The sequence below is a fragment of the Plectropomus leopardus genome, chromosome 7 (genome assembly GCF_026936395.1).
Source record: "Plectropomus leopardus strain MGB_pleo_1.0 chromosome 7, ASM2693639v1, whole genome shotgun sequence".
Lineage (NCBI taxonomy): Eukaryota > Metazoa > Chordata > Actinopteri > Perciformes > Serranidae > Plectropomus > Plectropomus leopardus.
In genome coordinates, this window is record NC_142182.1 from 12,053,778 (window position 1) to 12,069,880 (window position 16,103).

General features: G+C 38.1%; 1 protein-coding gene across 3 annotated transcripts in view; it reads left to right on the forward strand.

The window, feature by feature from the left end:
• Window positions 1-14,370, forward strand: part of rfx4 (regulatory factor X, 4) — a 28,408-nt gene extending 14,038 nt beyond the window's left edge. The window contains exons 8-18 of one of the 3 annotated variants that reach the window (XM_042495728.2): window positions 112-275; window positions 2,492-2,592; window positions 2,702-2,760; window positions 2,872-3,016; window positions 4,658-4,752; window positions 5,279-5,396; window positions 6,999-7,118; window positions 8,052-8,216; window positions 8,329-8,488; window positions 8,581-8,719; window positions 13,047-14,370. In XM_042495728.2, coding sequence (XP_042351662.1) covers window positions 112-275; window positions 2,492-2,592; window positions 2,702-2,760; window positions 2,872-3,016; window positions 4,658-4,752; window positions 5,279-5,396; window positions 6,999-7,118; window positions 8,052-8,216; window positions 8,329-8,488; window positions 8,581-8,719; window positions 13,047-13,319 — 1,539 coding nt within the window. In that variant the 3' untranslated portion in view covers window positions 13,320-14,370. The remainder of the gene's footprint in view (window positions 1-111; window positions 276-2,491; window positions 2,593-2,701; window positions 2,761-2,871; window positions 3,017-4,657; window positions 4,753-5,278; window positions 5,397-6,998; window positions 7,119-8,051; window positions 8,217-8,328; window positions 8,489-8,580; window positions 8,720-13,046) is intronic. The other 2 variants (XM_088079958.1, XM_088079957.1) reach the window with 2 other exon arrangements.
• Window positions 14,371-16,103: the final 1,733 nt, after the last annotated feature.

A 16,103-nucleotide genomic window follows, 5' to 3' on the forward strand; every position in this document is an offset into this window, starting at 1 on the left:
CTATTGCTTTAAAAAATGTCAAAGGGCTTTTATTCCCTATAATAGTGAGTATAATGATGTGTGTGTGTGTGTGTGTGTGTGTGTGTGTGTGTGTGTGTGTGGTACTTTCAGGTCCAAAGCTTCTTGCTGCACTTCTGGCAGGGCATGCCGCCACACATGCTCCCTGTCCTCGGCTCCCCCACCGTGGTGAACATAGTGGGTGTTTGCGACTCCATCCTCTATAAGGCCATCTCTGGGGTGCTGATGCCCACCGTCCTGCAAGCACTGCCTGATAGGTGAGCACCTGCTGTAACCTTCACTCTTAAAGAGGTGATGTCATTTTCCCATCTGCTGTCACTAAAAATGGATGGGAGTTTTTTGGGGTTTTTTTTACTGCTCTGACTCAACAACAAAGGGTTATTTATATTTGCGCAAACCTACAGTGAGAGCTCAAGCTGCTGCACTGACAGTTTGATTTCTTCAAAGGCTGAAGAAGAACATAAGGCAGTGTACATGATTACAGAATATGCAAGAGAGGCCAAAAGATTTAAAGGCTTATCACGGGTCTTACTTCATTTTTATTATAACAATCACATAGAAGAAACTTAATCTAAATACAATGTTGAATATGCCATTAAGTAGTTGTCTTTTAACAACTGTCATTTACAGATAATCAGAATTATATGAACCTTAATAAGTATAAAGAGAACAAAATAAGTAACTCACAAGAACTGAAAGTAAAGTGATTGTTATCACTTTGTTGATTAAAGTTGTTTAACAATCTTAGGCTACCTTTATTTTCTTTATAATAAAACAATATACGTTGAAGGCCTGTGGATACTTTACTTATTACACTTTTTAAAAGCATAAAATCACAGAACTGACGGACTGCATTTCAATAAAATGTCATTCTTATGATTTCATTTTTTGACTGTCCAGTCAAATGCGATGTCGATAGAACAGCAGTAATTAAACTTGCTAAATAGGTATTTATAAAGTAATTTTTATGCATTAAAAACCATGATCAGTGATTTGATCTTTGACCCACAAAATGCACATAAGTTGTAGTTGCTGCACTCTGCTTTTTCTGTCACTAAGAGCTGTATACGTAACGCAAACCCTAAGTACAGGAGCTACAATTTTAGTGTCTTTTTCAGTTTAAACTGTTTTCATCTCTTTCTAGATTCACTTTGTATTTATTTCATTTATAGACGTTTTCAAAAGTCGAGAAAATTTTGAGTAACTCAAGTATTATTTTGTTGTCAGCAGCTGTGACCTAAATAAGGACTGCTTATTATCTTCATCATCATCTTCATCACTGATCTTGTCATAGTAACATTATTACTTAATTTGTTGTTTGGATCATCCTCATTCTCATTTTTACTATTTGCTATAATAAACTTACTGAAGTTTTCCTTTTCCAATAAAATCCCAAATCTCTGGGAAGCTAAGGCAATGTGCAGTAACGACATTTACCGCGGTTTGCTTTGGGTTTGGTAGGATTTTGCACAATTTTTATATCCTAGATTTAACCAGAAACTTTTGTCACAAGATGAACCAGATATCCAAAGATTTAATTTCAATCATTACTCATTTTTAATCAAGATTATATTTACTGCAGTTACACTTTTGCAGAGCAGTATATTATATTGTAGGGGTGGGGTATTGATACAGCAGAGTATCGCAATACACAGTATTGATTTTTTAAATATATAAAATAGTTCATTTACAATACATAAGTTAAAATGTTGGTAGCCTACTGTAAGAACAAAATCAATGATTGACGTGAAATTACCGGCTCTATTTTTTTAGATAGATTAGATGTTGGCTAAGCTTTCTTTTAGTAACATCCATTGTAGTTGAAATAAGGAAATAATAAATAATACTCAGCATATCGCAGTACATTTAAAACCACAATAACTTAATATCATGACTTAAATATTCTGATAATATCATATCACGAGGCCTCTGGAGTGTCCCACCCCCATTATACAGCTATATGAACACCATCATTTCAGTGTATTATTGTGTAAAACAAATTGTTGTTTCAATTTCATAGCACAAAATCGACTAACTGTTAAATGATTTGTCATGGAAAAACACGATAAATTATCTGTTTCCAGCTTCCGAAAAGCTAGATTTAATGTTTGTTTTTTTTTATCACAATATATGAAAGTAAACCGTTTGTTGAGTGTGAAAGTTCATTTTTGTGCTTGGAAAAGGCATTTTGACTCAAGGTCCACTTATTGGCTTTTCTGTTGCTTTTCTCCACATCACATTCTCCCTTAATAGGTTGAGGTCATTCATTGAATATTTTTATGTTTTGGTCGGACAAAGGAAGTAATTTGAGGACACGGCCTTAAGTTCTGAAAACTTGAAGACTTTTTTTTATAAAAATATTTTGTGACATTTTATAGACCAAAGGATTAAGAGAATAATATGCAGTTTAACCCATATTTGACATAATTGTTATAAATTAAGGTATTCATTGTGTTTTCTCCCATTCACACAGTTTGACTCAGGTTATTCGAAAATTTGCCAAACAGCTCGATGAGTGGCTTAAAATAGCACTTCACGACCTTCCTGAAAACCTGAGGAATATCAAATTTGAATGTAAGTATAAAATCCATATCTCATAATAATGGTTTACATCTTTAAAAAAAGTTGAAATTGCTGAAAGTCATGCCACTGACTGTGTTTTTTCTCCTTTTTTTGTTTGCAGTATCCAGGAGATTTTCTCAGATTTTAAAGCGGCAAACATCATTAAATCATCTATGTCAGGTGGCTATCGTGGTCTGAATGTTTTTTAATAAAATCCATATGAACAAACACAGCTGATAAGGGATATGGGTATGCTCATGTAAGTAATATTGTCGATTTATCTTTCCCCAGGCGTCGCGGACTGTGATAAACAGTGCTGACATCACCTTTCAAATGCTGGAGGACTGGAGGAATGTGGACTTGAACAGCATCACCAAGCAGACACTTTACACCATGGAGGACTCACAAGAGGAGCACAGGCAGCTTATTATCCACTGTAAGTCCACGCTTTTAAACCACTTAAACACGCCCGGCCAGACAGAGAATTACACTTTACTGCCACACAAACGACACAACGAGGGACAATCATTCCCACGACCAGCAGAGTCAAAGTACTAATGATGGAGACCAAAAGGTTAAACAAGTTCACTCTCCTCTGAAACACCCTGCAGAGCATCTCCAATTCACCGCAGCCTCACCCCTCTGAATCGGTCCTGACGGGATCAGAGGTCACAGATACGTAGAAGTTGTTGCATCAAGAAACTTTTCCTGTTTTTTTAGTTTTCAAGTGATGACAAATACTGGGCCTCATGCACAAACATTTTCTTAACTTTTTCTTAGATTTTATCTTCGTTTATAAAAAAAAATAAGAGAAGTCTACTCCAGATAAACCAAACGTTCTTAACCAAGAAAATCTGCTCTTAACCAGGTGTGCTCAATGATGAATCCCACTTTATTATAAGGTTTTGTGCTGTGTGCAGAGACTCTGGCACATGAACAAGATTGGAGAGATGCCACTCAAGAGGTCGTAAGAAGAACAACTTTGGCAATATCGAAATTGCCGTACTGTTAAATAAACAATAAGTTAATGTGATTTTCCCGAGTGTCAGTACTGGTGTTACAGGAAAATCAAAACCCAGCAATTACAAAGTGTCAGCAGCAGTGGTGGAGAAAGTATTCAGATCCTTTTCTCAGGCTAAATTACAGTACTAATACCACACCATAAAATGACTCTGTTACTAGTAAAAGTCCTGAATTAAAAATGTTATTGTATGTTTGCAAGTACAATCAAGGAAGTGTGTTGAAAATATTAAAATTAGTACTCATGCAGAATAATTAAAATAATTAAAAGGAAAAGCAGCAAGTCCTCATACATATATGAGAAGCTGGAAAAATGTTTTTTTTCTGTATGAAAAAATGAACTTAAACAATTACAAAAAAAGGCTTTTTTTAAAGAATTACTTATTAATTGATTAAATGTTTCAGCTGCACTTGTATGTTTTCATATGGGTTGTGTGGAAAAGGAAATTTTTAAAGTAATGAGTAAGTTATTAAATTATAGTAGTGGAGTAAAAAGTACAATATATCCCTCTGAAGTGAAGTGGGATAAAAGTGGAAAGTGGCATGGTATTAAAATATTCAGGTAACAATAAAGTTTCCCAGATTTGTACTTGAGTGACAGTACTTAGTTACATTCCAGCACTGGTCAGCAGAGGGACGCACAGTAACTGAAATTACAGTAATTGGGATCAGTGAACCATGTATGGTTGTATTTCTTTAGGCCTGAAATGTAATAATTCAGTCATTAAATGACTCTGAAACATTATCTAAATTTGATTAAATGATATTCATGCACTTTTTAAAAAGTTCATCACTTATTTGTCCTTGTGCAGGGCAACAATTTGACGCCTATTCTCATATCTTGGTAAGAGCGCTCTCGACCACTCGTAAAATGTTCTTTTAACTAAGAGAGGAGCAAAATTTAAAGAAACAAAGCATTGATGAATCCCGTAAATCAGCGGGTATTGACAAAATAAAAACAAATTGTGGATACAAACAAAATAAGAGGAAACTTGTATGTGAGTGGTTTCTTGCATGAGGCCCACTGATTAACCTGACGTTGTCCCTCCTGCCACAGTGTATCAAGAGTTTGACCGTCTACTGGAGGAGCAGTCACCAATCGAGGCGTACATCGAGTGGCTGGACTCGATGGTTGACCGCTGTGTTGTCAAGGTCAGACAGATTTCTTTTTTAAACTCATTTCAGGGAAACAGGTGTTTAAACCTGGTCTGACTCAGCATTTCTGCATAAAGTTTCTGTGCTTTCATAAAGTCGATATATTTTCAGAGTTTGCCAAGTAGTGTTTTTAACTAAATGTTTGAAGTGTTTGCGCAGCACAAGTCTGATTACTTTCCCCTTAAAAAGACACCTGCGGCTGAAAGCCACTCGTCTCTGCGTGTCTTTCTTACACAGAGCCACTTACGCTGCAGTCCTCCTAGTTAATGATGTCTTCAAGCTTCCCATTTGCGTCCATTATGTGCCAGATATGGGCTTGTAAAATTTGGTCGCCCTGGCAACGTCTTGGACTGCCCAGACAATAGTTCAATAGGAAGGCGTGTCCCCGGGGGCAAATTAAATAGTTGACTTGTTGACATGTTTTTCGTTCCTGAGGGTTAAGCCCCAATGTGGACCCAGGGGTTAATTCTACCCCGGCATCCCGACCCTTCCCCCTCTTTTCTCATGGAAATGTTCTCTCTAGGTGGCAGGGAAGAGGCCCGGGTGCCTGAAGAAGGTGGCCCAACAGTTCCTGCTGATGTGGTCGTGTTTTGGTACCAGAGTCATCCGGGATATGACCCTCCACAGTGCGCCCAGCTTCGGTGAGCTGCTATTGCTTTGTCATCATTCCTGAATGCAGCAGACGGGAAACACACAACGTTGACAGTGCCGCACGAATATACAGAACAGTCACTTTGTAGATCATTGAGGCCCGTTCACACAGACCAGAGACACATTGTTTCATCCAATCAGATTGGATTTCTGAATATATTCTATTTGATGTTTTAAAGAAATTATACTCAATTTATGGCCAAATCTGATTGACACTGGAAGTTCAGAAGACAGCATCAAAAACGAGAGAAATTTCCTGAAACTTGCATATGTCCCGAAAATCAAGAAATGTCCTAAAATCCTAGAAATGTCCTGAAGTCCAAGAAATGTCCAAAAATCTGAGAAATGCCCTGGAAATCCAAAAAATATTCCTAAATCCTCAAACTGACCTTCATTTGTCAGACAGAAACAACTTCTTACATTACAAACAAAATCCAAGGCTCTACAAATAAAATCTTCCGCAATAAAAACTTCTTAAACACAACTTAAATATTAGTCGAAAAGAACTCATCATGAAAGTGTAGCTCTTAAATTGCCATAAAATGAGCACGAAAACATGAAAAAAGAGAGATGTGATATACAATGTGATCTTTTATTTATAGCCTGCTTCTCATGGGGCAGAATTTAGTTGTGTCTCATGAGGCGATATGAATGTAATTTAGATTTATACTAAATCTTTAATTCTTTACTTATATATGAGGAATTTTTCATGGGGAACATCATATTTATTACACTGTTTCGAAAAATTAACAGAATTGCCATTGATCCTTAGAAAGTCTTAAAGGCATTGATTGATTTACATGACATTTACGTCCACATTACAACTGAACTGAAAACTGGTGCACATGTACGAACTCCATCCAGGGTTCAGTGCAACCAAATATACATTTCTAGAATCCTGCACTGTATGTGTCTATGGTAAAAAGAGAGGAGAAACAAGTGAAATAGCTGCTTTAATAGCTTGTCGTGCACCACCAAGGTTTGCAGTAAGTGAAGAGTAGTAAAAATAAAAAGGAAAGATAATGGCTTCTCTTTCCTGTCCTTGTGTCCTTTGACCCTGTCTGTGAATATCAAAGACACAGCTGGTCGCAGTGTTTTGATAAAGCAGGTCTCTGTGCACAAACAGCTAATTAACAAAAGCCGCCCCTCCCCTCTCCCGACGTGTTTGCCTGTCTTTTCCATTTTATGACCGGTCAGTATTACACCCTGCTCCCTTGAATGGCCACAAGTGTTTATTATGCGCACGGCGGCGGCAGCAACCCGCACAATGACACAATTGTGACACTCCCTCACATGCCACAATCTCATCTTCCGTGCGACCCCTAGGTCAGCTGACATATTTCTGGCACTGACTCGGTACATGGAAACAAGCGCACTTGCTTCTTTTTAATAACAGCGGCCCTCCTGTCAGTCTGCAGGATGTGATGTCATCACTCAGATGCTTTTAGAAACGGTCATCATTTATGTCCTATCCCTAAATGTTGACAGCCATTTTTTTTAACACACAACTGAGTCTCACTGTCAGCATGTTTTGACACACACTGTCTTCCATATGACCTCTGAGTCTTTGGTATCTGTCCGTCTGTACGCAGGTTCCTTCCACCTGATCCACCTCATGTTTGATGACTACGTGCTTTACCTGCTGGAGTCCCTGCACTGCCAGGAGAGAGCCAACGACCTCATGAGGGCCATGAAGGGAGAGGGCAGCACAGGTGAGACCGCTACCTGGAGGTCTGATCAATAATCAACGACCATGCAGCTGCAAAAATGTCTTGTGTGCATACATGTTAAATTCATGGGGGTCGCAGGGGTCACTTTTGCATTTGCATCTCCCCCAATGACAACATGAAAGTGGCATAGGACAGAATTATACACACTTACGGCATAAATTTATGCAGAAAAAGCACAAATTGGTGCATAAAAGTATACAAGAATGCTAGAAATTAAGTATTTGATGCTCAAAATTTTCTGTCAGTAGACCCCCAACCTCCCCATTTATAGGTGTCACCCCACATTGTTTAAAAAAAAAAAAAAAAAGTCACGCCCTCGCTTGTGTAGTTGAAAAATGAGCAGGTTGTGTTGTTGGAAATCAGTTGTATGCTGTTACTTGTTTTACAAACAAGAATCCCAAACTGATGTGATAAAATTTTAAATAGCTTTAACGTGTTTGACTAGTTTGTAAGCATCAGCATACAATTATATAACAGTAAACTTGGTTTACTGAAGTTGCTAAAACTTAGGAAAATTGATGTAACTAAACTTGTCATTTTAAGCTGCAATAACTTCACAAAATTATGTAAACAGAACTGCATTTTCAGTAAACTTAAACTCATGTCAATTAGAGATTAAGTACATACAAATTAAGATTAATGGTTATATTTACTCATATTTCACATGGAAATGGGTTTCCTAGTTGTATTTAACTAAAATCGACTTTTTTCAGATTTTACAGTGTTTAGAAAACTTTGCAAACAAACACGACATGCGAGTATCAGCAGCAAAAAACGAGTTGAGCGCTGACATGTATAAACTAATCATCCATTGTTTTAACTGGTTACTGAAAGATCTGTGAGCGTTTTATTCTTCTGCGTATTTTATTGTTTTATCAGACTGCCTGTTGATCTGTCTTTTCTTGACACCTTCAGCAGAGAGAGAGGAGGAATTCACGCTGACAGAAACCACCCCCACCTCCCCGTCTCCAGGATCCTACTCCCCTGCTCGGTCAGTCCACTCTGTGGGCGTCTCCGCGGCCAGCTCCCCCACAGCAGCCGTGTCCCCAGAGTACACCGGAGTCGCCGCCACCACCACAGGTGAGTCAGGCCTCGCAGTCACACACAGACATCCTAAATAAGCGGAAGTCTCACCGCACATAGTTTCTTTGAGCCAACACATTTTCTCTGTGTCCATATATGTGTCTACCAGGCGCTGTTCAGTCATATACCTGGTCCCTTACATACACAGTGACAACAGCCGGCGGCTCCACACCAGAGGCCGGACAGCAGCTGTCCTGCATGAGGAGCAGCGCTCCAGTCCCACCTCCATCCTCCACCCACCGGATGCCTGTCTACAGAGAAGAGCATGGGTAATTAGGATTTTTGAGTGAAAATTCATTTTCTTTTAAATTTGGTTGAAGGGTTTCTTTAATGGGTTTTGACCTGCTTCCTCCCATTTTAGGTATACTGGTAGCTACAACTATGGCAGCTACGCCAACCAGCATCCTCACTCCATCCAGAGCCAGTATCCCAGTCTGGCCCATGAGCCGGCGATCCCCGCCCCCCTCCACTACTCCGCCTACCACCGGTCGTCTGCACAGGTCAGTCATCAATTAAGGAATTTGCTCAGTGAATGTGAAACAGTATGTTTTTAAACATACATAAATATTATCAGTAAAACTGACTCCAACATTCAAAAGTACAACTAATCATAAAATAACTTAAAGAAAAATAACACAACGGCTAAAACACTCTGCTGTTTTTAGAGAATGACTTTTATTTTATTGTAGTGCACCCTTTAAAACCAGGATGATACTGATATTACATCAAAAATCTAATATGATATCTAGTCTCATATCACATAATTGATAAAAATATCAATATATTGTTCATCCCTATTCCATGTTTATACAGGACTACATGTATGTTTAAAGTTACATTGGGTCAAAGTGGACTAAGTTTCAGTGCTGAAGGAAGTATTCACATACTTTGCTTAAGTAAGAGTATTAATAACACACTGTAAAAATACTTTTTTACAAATAAAAGTCCTGCATTTATAATTTTACTACAGTAAAAGTATGTAAGTAATATGATCCAAGAAAATGAAGTAAAAGTACTCAGTGCAAAAAAATGTTGCCTGTAGCTGTTGCACTTTAATATGTAATATCATTGGATTATTATGAGTCATGCATTAATGCAGAAGCATGATTTTGTGGTTGTGGTTTGGTTGAGGTGGAGCTCTTTTTTAAAAATTTTGTATCAGATTGCAACTGATTATTTTCATTATGGACTAACTTGCTGATTATTTTCTCCATTAACTGATGGACTGTTTGGTCTGTAAAAATTCTGAAAACGGTAAGAAATGCATTCATGATTACCCATAGTATAGTAGGTAATACTCATAAACTTTTTCTAAACTTTGTATGTTCTTTATGCAAAAAAAACCCCAAGACTAGTAACTTAAGCTGTAAAATCAGCTGTGACGTAAAAAGTTTTTTTTTTCTCTCTGAGTAAAGAAGAAGTGTAAATTGGCATAAAAAGAAAAGACTCGAGTAAAGTACAAGTACCTTAAATTTGTACAGTACTTGAGTAAATGTACTTAGTAACGTTCCACCACTGCTAAGTTTTAACTGCTTGACATATTATCTTAAAATGCAAAGTAACAGAAGTTTCAAGGTAAATGTGGTGGAATAAAACATTCAGTATAAGTATGAAGTAACATAAAATAAAAATACTAAAAAAAAACATTAGTAACTCAAAACTGTACTATTTTACTTGAGTAAGTGTATGTCATCAATTTTCACCAGCAAGAACAGCGTCCGGTGAAAGTTGCAGATTATTTTAATGTCCACAAAGAGGGATGAAACTCATCATCACACCATTAACAAAAACAAAATGGATATGATGTTTGTGATAAGACTGTGTGTGAATGTGAGTGTGTAAACTGTGTGTATCCAGAATACAGTGCAGAGTGCAGTTGTGCTTTGTTGTTTATGTACATTGTAAAGAGGATAAGAGGAAGACACATACGTGCATAAATGTGCCCAGAAAGATGTTTGAAGATACAACATGTACATGATTATGGATTTTTATTGAACTTTTTTATTGAATTTTATTGAACTTTTTTCACTTAAACAGTGTCACATAGTCATTAAACCACATGCCTCATACATAATGTAAAACTATAAATCACTAAATAGAATAATAATAATAATAATAATAATATTAATAATGATCATAACATTAAAAAAAATACACATAATTAAAAAAAATGTAAAATTTTTAAAAAAAATTAAATTTTAAATAAAAAACATAAAAAATAAGTCTATATTCCTACATGTATTTGCATCAGGTCTATTCTGATCCACAAGAGGTTAGCTCTCAAAAGATTACAGAGATGTAAAAGGGGATGTGTGGAAACGCTTTGTACCGCAGAAAAGTAAATAGAAGACTGAAGGTCTGAATGTGTGAAAAAGGTTTTCAGGATGAGATGGATTTGCTGATTTTACAGCACATTTAGCGACTGGTGTGAGTTTACTCTTTTGATAGCAATTTCCTGTGAAGGGCCCTCCAGCCTCTGCTGCCTTTATAGTGGGAGGAGATCAGCTGGGCCTCAGCGGTCGCAGTGTTTCTAAAAGTCCCCGAATCACCCTCTCCACACAGCGGAAGCAGACAGTGAAAGGTGGCTCGGCCGGGGCCAAGAGGGGCCCTGCTCAGTTACTCCTCTTTCCAGCTCTCAATAGTCTCTTCATCTGTTTGAGCCAGTAGCCACAGAGCAGGGCAAGGGGGCGTTTATTAAAATATTGTTATTCAATGGTCTCTTTTCTGCTTGTGAACAAGAGGCAGCTGAGCCGTCTGTTCTGCTCTCTGACCTGCACTGACTGTCTTTTTCCATGCCGTGATCCCTCATAATGGAATCGACTGTCGTGTTTATATTTAGTGAGAAAAGGGAAACGGGTCCTACTTCCACTTTTTTTTAAGCCCGTCTGAGCTTAAATCGGGCACAATGCCTGTGCTTTGTCTGTGTGAGAGGTTGGGGATGGAGCTGAGGCGAACACAAAACCTTGTCGGATCCCCATCTGTCCAAAATATTTTTGTCAACAGGCAGATTTAGTCAGAGCTGTTGGGGTTCAGTCACCATAGGCAACAAAAATAACACAGGAAAAACACTTTTTCAGCTGAGCTGATGTCTAATTTTCTTAAATGGCTTAATTTTCTATTTTGACCACTGTGATACAACTTGTGAAGCAATTTCCGCTTACAGGAAATTACCACTGACAGGGTCAGTTCACACCCGACGCTACATGGCCAACAGAGCATCAAATATGATATCAGCAGGGCTGTAGCTACCTTTGAGGACACCGAGGTCTCGTCCTCTCTAAATGTTGTGTTGTGCGTTGGTTTCAGTGACCTGGAGTGAGTTCATATAAGACAATTAAAAAGTTGCACATGATGAGTATTTTACAGACTGCTTCAGAACCAGCAGTGGAAGAAGTATTCAGATCAGTAACTCGAGTAAAGGCAGCAGTACCGCAGTGTAGAAATAAATATGACAACTCATGTGCCAAAGTTTTTGCTGACTTTCCAAGTTATTTTTCCAGCCTTATTTCAGGGCTCTGGTGAATTTTCTTTGTCAATAATTAATTTTTCCCGTTATTCGGACACCGCATGAATGCGATGTAGGGCTACAGCCAGCAGCTGAACAGCTTAGCTTTGCATAAATACCAGTAACAGGAAGAAAAAGACTCTTTCTGAAGGTAACAAAGTCTGTTTACTGGCACCTCTTGAGCTTACTAACATATTGTATCCTGTTTGTTTAATCTGTACAGAAACTTGAGTGAAAACGTGTTCTTCTTGATTAGGATTACTTACTATTTATTCAGACTTTGCCTGACGTATTTATAGTTTAATAGCTTCAAGTTGCATTTATCAACAAGAAACTCTAAACGTTTCTACACAAATATAATCACCTTCGCATCTAACCTACAAAGTTGGCAGTGATCTTATCCTGAGCTGAAACAAGCCCAAAGATTAGAGAGTATGTTATTTAAAAAGCGTGCAACAGATCAATTCTTTTTTCTTTTTTTTCTTAAATCGACAAACATTAAAGCTATTCAATCCCAGCAAGTCGACACTTAATTCCCCAGATCAACTTTGTTTTAACTAAACCGACGGCATCCAATCAAGTTGCAGGAGAGAACCATAAAGACTTAACGTTATGTTACTGTAGGAAAAAATGATTCCAAAGTTAATTTAGTTTGCTTACAAAAACTATGCTGTGCTCAATAAAAACAACTAAATTGTTAAGACAACAAAACTATTTTAACAAATAAAAATTTTGAAAAGCATTCATAATTTTTGTAACTGTTAAATATTATTACTTTCTTGTTAAAATGGCCTTTCATTTGACTCGAAACTCAAAGTTTCACATGTGGGACTTGATTCGGGACCTGCCTGTCTTGACTTGGGACTTTAATTGGGACTGAGTGCAAAGACTTGAGACTCAATTGTGAGTGAGTCTCACACACACACACACACACACACACACACACACACACACACACATATATATATAATTTAATTTTTCCCTTTCTGGAAAGGTGTGCCTGCCTGTTTATCCAGAGTCTGTGTGTATATTTAACTATTTAGTCGTTTACTGTGGTCACAACCAACATGGGAAGTTGGGAGGATGGATGTTAGGAAGGTTAGTGGGATTTTAGTTGGGATTTTGTTCTTTTTCCTTAATGCAGACACTCTGACATAACTGATTGTTGATGCACTACTATGTACTGTCTGCAAAAACTGAATAAAAACGTGGGAAATTACAAAACAAAAATAATTTTCAGTGGAAGCTCTGTCTATATTTTATGCTTCTCTCAATAGGTGTCACTAGATCATCATAAATTCTTTCCTCATCTTCCTCCACAGTACCAGCTCAACGGCCAGATGTCCCGAATGGAGCCATGCCTGATGGGCAGCACTCCTCGGTTGCACCCTGCACCTGTCGCCCCCCGGTGGCCAGATGTGTCACCGGCTAACAGCTGTTACACCAGCCCACCTATGCATTCATCCCGCTATGCCACCTCTGGGGACATGTACTCTCCCCTCGGCCCACGCAGGAACTCAGAGTACGAACACTCGCAGCATTTCCCCGGCTTTGCTTATATCAACGGAGAGGCCACCACCGGATGGGCCAAATAGCCTGTAAACACCGCTCTGGACAGCCGTGTACAAGCTCCAGGCCTGCCACACTGGTGGATGCAACACTTCTAATCAAGTGCATCCAAAAAACTGGGAGCAGAGAGTGAAGGGTACCGTGCAAGGTTATAGGAATCATTGTATGAACATACAGACAATTTTTTTTTAAAAATCACTGATGATTGTGGTGTAACTTGTGCGGAGGTTTAACTAAAGTTTTGCTCACTGCTGGAGGAAAAAAAATCAAATCATATAGGTTGTCAAAACCTGCAGCAAAATCATTTTAAGAGTGCAATGCTGCTGCCAAGCTGTGCCTTTGTTTTAAGGAATGTACACCTCTGTTTCCCTCGCCAGTCTCACGAATCAGCACACACATCCCACCAACGGTCAGTCACTTCTGTCAGTGACTGACGGATCAGTGTGCTGTTAGCTGTCACTGACGCCGGTATAATCTCAGTGACCCCGCTGTCTCCTCTTGTTGCCGTCAGCATCTTGTCGTGGGCTCGCTGCAGCAGCTTTGTTTGCTGCAGCATGTGGATGAACTGTACTGCCTTAATGTTCTTTTGGGACACCAGTTACATACAGTGGCACAAAGCCAAAATATACAACATCATAACGACAGATATGAACTCCTTGATCAGTATCTTAAGGTGTCTCCATCTTGGATAGTTTTTTTTAATAATTGAATGCTGTGACTCAAAAACAACTGTACGAGTGTATTCTGTCGCAAGCTTTTTTGCTGTTTTCCTGTGACAATATATATATGTATATAAATGCATATATACATATATATATAATATGTATTTTCTGTAACTTTGTAACATGGTGTATTCTTTATTTTCTATGTTACAATTGGTACTTTGTTCTCTGTTTTGTATGGTTAGTGAAAGACGCATTAACCTAGGGTTGTGTGTTTTATAATGCACTCAAAGCTACTGAGGACCTATTACCCTATGGGTATTTATAAAAAAGGGAATTATCAAAGTGTACAGTAACATGAAGTCTAGTCACTTTTCTGTAAATAAAAGCACTGGAAACCGTCTGTGGTGACAATTTAAAATCTTTTTGAAATTGGTCTGTTTTTTCCAACACTTTGAACTTACAGGTCCCATTTGTGGTATTAAGGGGGATACACTGGTGAAGTAGGGAGTGGCTCCTTGTCCAGGGAGTCTGCCATGTTGCACTGCCATGTTTTTACAGTAGCCCAGTATGGAAAAACCAAACACTGACTCTAGACAGGGAAATTTTCTGTCTCTGTGTTTTTGCATAAGCCCCTTAGCGATGAGCCAAACAGCATTTGAAAAACACAAATTTATAATGTGAAACTGCTTCATTCTGTGTTTTCACCTGTTTAAATCACTAGGGCCGTTGTTTTGGAGAGGAGGAGACCTCTGCAGAGAAACCAGCTCCCAGTAAAAACGTCCTTAACCTCTGGATTTTAATTTATCTGAGTAAAAAAAAAAGATACATAAGTAGGTGCTGGGCTAGCACCATGTGAATAGTATAGGAGAAGCACTTATTTATAAATTGAAACTGCTTTAGTCATTGTTTTTACTGGTTTTATTCACCTGGTCGTTTTGTTTTGTTTTTGTTTTTTTTAGAGAGAGAAAAAGATACTACCGATAATTAATCTTCTGGTAAAAACCTCCCGAAGAAAACAACACTGAAGAAATTCTAACCAGGAGTTCATGTTGGGCACATAGAAGACATTTCAGCTGGTTGCAATCAGTAATCCTCACCGCTACGTGACATTAAATCTTACACCCTGCTCCTTTAAATAAACACATTACAGCATCTCTTTAGTTATAATAATCAATTTATGCACTTGAGAAAAATCTTTAATAACATTGATCCGTATTTCCATTTGTTCTATGTTTAACTATAAGACAGCTGTTAATATTTTAAATAGAATTAATTATATTCAAATTATTATCCAAATATGTTGTTAATAACTACTGACATTTACTGCCTTTAAAAGATTCATCATGCCACTTTTGCTTCCCATCAAATCTCCATTTTACGTTTCGATGTTGGAAAAGCAAAAACATTTTCTGAAGTCGTCTGAGCCGATTGTTCGTTCTCGCTCCATGCAGTGACAACACAGTGGGGGGTTGGGCCAGCAGCACAAGGGCCACACTGCAGAAAGAATGACATTTCTATAGAGAGAATGTCCTGCTGTGCTGGGGTCATTGCACCTCAGTCCCGTAACCTCTGACCTCTGACCCCTCCGAGATGTATATATTGGAACATAGATCCTCTGTGTTGTGACTCTCTGAAATCCTGCTGGATTCACAACTGAGATTTTGAATGCAGAAAAACCTTTTTATTGCAAAGAAACGGCGACCCACTACAGTGGTTTAATCATGTGACCTGAGTGTCAATATCAATATCTGCTGAAGATTTTAGAGGCAGATTGGGGAATCTGAGTGCGCATGAAAACGTCACTGTCAGCTGTGAGAAACACAGTTTCGCCTCTTGAATCACTAAGACACTGCTTATACAGTGTCTCCAACGAGAACCTACCTTTTAATGTGCTTTAAAATTTGTAAGTCATTGATTCTTGCATATTTCACACAATCCACAATGTGAAACTTCTTTATGTAAAACTAAAAAAAGGAAAAAAATCAAGAGATATATCTAAAGAAAGTGTAATTACAGAAAAATATTTAAACTTTCAATCTGGGTTAATATTCATGAACTCACAGATTAGATTATCCAATGTATGTGCATATTTTTGGACTGTTGAAGAAGATAATACATGAGAACTAAGGTTCAAACCCTGGAAGG